Genomic DNA, 3029 nt, shown 5'->3' with positions numbered 1-3029 from the left:
GATGACTACATGGGAGTCCAGCGACATAGCCATTACGCTAACTGCTGGTCCCCCTAGCGTGATTTTTTAAGCCACCAAGTCTGGAACTTAAACTACAGTTGGCCATGTGGGAGTCCAGTGCCTTAACTACCATGCCACTTACTGCCCCCTTCGGATTCTTTGTTTCTTTGTTTGTTTTCTTTTTTGAGAGGTTTTTGCTATAGGTCACATGCACTTGCCAGAAAGAGAGAGAGACAGAGAGAGAGAAATCACCCCCCAGTGGAGATGGCCACACCGCAGTCCCTTCTCCTCCATTCTCCTCTTGGGATACTGGGCACGCACACACATGTGCCTGGTGTGTGTGTAAGCCACCAGGTCCAGGACTCGAACCATGGTCGACTACATGGGAGTCCAGCGACACAGCCATTACACCAACTGCTGGTCCCCAGATTCTTTTTTTAATCATTTTATTACTAGGCCTTTTTAGATATTCATGCTCTTTTCTTTTTTATAGAAAGTCTCAGGGTAAAAAACTTTTCTCTCTCTTCTTTTTAAGTCTGCGAAACTTGTATCTGTTTTAAAGAAGGCACTTGAAATTACAAAGTAAGTATGAGGACTTCTCCCAGCTGTGTGTGTGTGTGTTGTGGTATATGTATGTTTGTGTCTTTTAGGTAGTATCTTGCTGTGTCTTGATTTTTGTCTCAGTCTTCTGAGTAATTGGTGCTAGAGGCATGTACCACTGTACCTGGCCTTTTAAGGGTGGGTCTGGAGTTGAACCTGAGCTCTAACGTGGCATCAGCCTGCCGGGCAGCAACATCCAGTATGCACAACTGTGGCTAGACTGATCAGAAACCTTTTTGAAAATAAAACTGAGTTCCTGTTCAGCCATTCTCTACTCTGAGCCCCCATTTCAAGGAGTGAGAAAGGTCAGGTATGAGGTTTTCTTCCAACTTCGGTTGTAGAGCAGCTAAATTTCTACACAGAAACTTGCTTTTTCTTACTATAATTTTCTCTGTGCTCCCTCTTGAGTATAACTTTCCCTTGACACAACAATAAACTTAACTTCTCTTTCCTATTTCATTTGCAGAGCGAGTCATGTGACCCCTCAGCCAGAAGATAGTTGGATCCCTTTACTCATTAATGCTGTAGATCATTGCATGAACAGAATCAAGGAGCTCACTCAGAATGAACTTGAATCATGAGTTTTCAGGCTCATTTGTACTCTCTTCTCTCTTTTCTCATCCACACAGACAAACTCTGATTCTGTTTTTAAAGTGGAGCTAGAATGCTTCCTGGATAGAAAGGGAGTTCCTGTCTATATTCAACGAGAGACACTATTACCAAAGATTGTTGGTTAGGCCAGACTTGCAGTTATTTATACACTGTATGAGTGTGATATATTTTTCTGTGCTAGGTATAAAAGATAATTGCATGAATTTGTGCTACAGAATTGCCTATCAGAGATTCCTAGGGAAACTGCCTTACTCCTATTTGCAATAAAGTGTGTTGTTTCATTGTTAAAAGTGTTGATGGTCTCAATAAAACACTCACCTGCTAGTGATGAAATGAATACCCTTCCAAAGTTTCTTTCCAGCAGAAATACAGTGGGCGAGACGAGAATATTACTTTCGTCTGAGTTTACAGGCCTATAGCTCTGACTCTATCAGAAATATACTTAGAACTGGGGCCAGCAGGTGACATGGTAGTTAAGACACTGTACTCCCTCCCACATGGTTGACCACAATTTGAGTCCCAGACTTGGTGGCTTGCTTTCTCACTGCCCCCAACCCCAGTCAAATTAAAGAATAATGATGGCAATAAATAAAATTAAATAATAATAATTATTTTAAATTATATTTTTGCTATAGAGTGTGTGTGCTCGCCAGAGAGACAGAAAGTGAGAAATCACCCTCTCCACCATGGCCATGTTGCAATTTCTTCTCCATTCTCCTCTCAGAATCTTGGGAGTAGGGTTAAGTCACTGGGTCCAGGACCTGAACCATGGTAAACTACGTGGGAGTCCAGTGACATAACCATTATGCCATCTGCTGGTCTCAATTTTTTTTTTTTTTTTTGCCATAGGGCATGTGCACTTGCCAGAGAGACAGAAAGCGAGGAATCACCCCCCAGGAGGGATGGCCATGCCACAGTCCCTTCTCCTCCATTCTCCTCTCAGGATCTTGCTTACACACATGCACCTGGGGTGAGTTTAAACTTACAGGTCCAGGACTTGAACTGTGGTTGACTATATGGGAGTCCAGTGATGTAGCCATTACACCATCTGCTGGTCCCAAATAAAATAATTCTTGAAAAATAAAAAAATAAATATATTTAGAACAAAAACAGACACATGACTTTATTTAGAGAAGATGACTCTAGAGTCTCTCATGGTACTTCACTGTGTTGTATAATAATATTCCTATCATTTAATCCTAAATATCATCCCAGGCTACCCTTTTCAGCACATTTGGTTTTAGGTTGTAGTTTCAAGGGTTAGTTGGGAAGAGTGCTGACAGAGCTGGAAGTTTAAGCTGAAAATTCAGGAGCTACCACAGTGACACTTCGGTAGTTGGTTAGGTTCTGGAACATGTTGCAGTCCATTTCCACAGTGAGCCTCTGGAGCCCTGTGTGTGTGGGTATGACCTGGAACTGAGTATACAAGGTGTCTCCAGGTCGCACTGAACTTAATCTGAAATAAATGAAAAGAAAGCTGTTAGTTCTGTCCCAAGTTCACTGCTCTACTGGTCCAAGTGACTCTGATCCTTGTTTGAAGAACCGAACCAGGCCAGATGGACTTGGACCAGGTCTTAAACATCTAAGTCTTGCTGTTAAAACAGAGATGGTGGGGCCAACAGATGGTGTAGTGGTTAAAACACTGGATTCCCATATGGCCAACCACAGTTCGAGTCCCAGACCTGGTGGCTTGCCTTCTCAGTCTTTCTAGCTCTCTGGTGAGCATATGTGCCCTATAGCAAATTTAAAATAAATTAAATAAATAATTCTTAAACCAAAACAGAACAGAGATGATTATAAGGAAATGGAAGGCAGGT

The 3029-nt window shown here is 42.1% G+C and overlaps 2 protein-coding genes across 3 annotated transcripts in view; one reads left to right on the top strand and one right to left on the bottom strand.

The window, feature by feature from the left end:
• Window positions 1–1502, top strand: part of CCNDBP1 (cyclin D1 binding protein 1) — a gene marked incomplete at its 5' end in the record, with an annotated part of 14033 nt that extends 12531 nt beyond the window's left edge. The window contains 2 exon segments of the mRNA XM_014591677.2: window positions 536–582; window positions 1067–1502. Coding sequence (XP_014447163.1) covers window positions 536–582; window positions 1067–1181 — 162 coding nt within the window.
• An 809-nt stretch (window positions 1503–2311) lies between these two features.
• The window catches only part of EPB42 (erythrocyte membrane protein band 4.2), a 32698-nt gene continuing 31980 nt past the window's right edge, over window positions 2312–3029 (bottom strand). For both annotated transcript variants that reach the window (XM_006158630.3, XM_027775780.1), the window contains exon 13: window positions 2312–2668. In XM_006158630.3, coding sequence (XP_006158692.1) covers window positions 2506–2668 — 163 coding nt within the window. In that variant the 3' untranslated portion in view covers window positions 2312–2505. The remainder of the gene's footprint in view (window positions 2669–3029) is intronic.

Source organism: Tupaia chinensis, unplaced genomic scaffold (genome assembly GCF_000334495.1).
Source record: "Tupaia chinensis unplaced genomic scaffold, TupChi_1.0 Scaffold000605_1, whole genome shotgun sequence".
NCBI lineage: Eukaryota > Metazoa > Chordata > Mammalia > Scandentia > Tupaiidae > Tupaia > Tupaia belangeri.
Note: the sequence above shows the minus strand (reverse complement) of the source record. Positions and strands in the feature narration are given on the sequence as shown.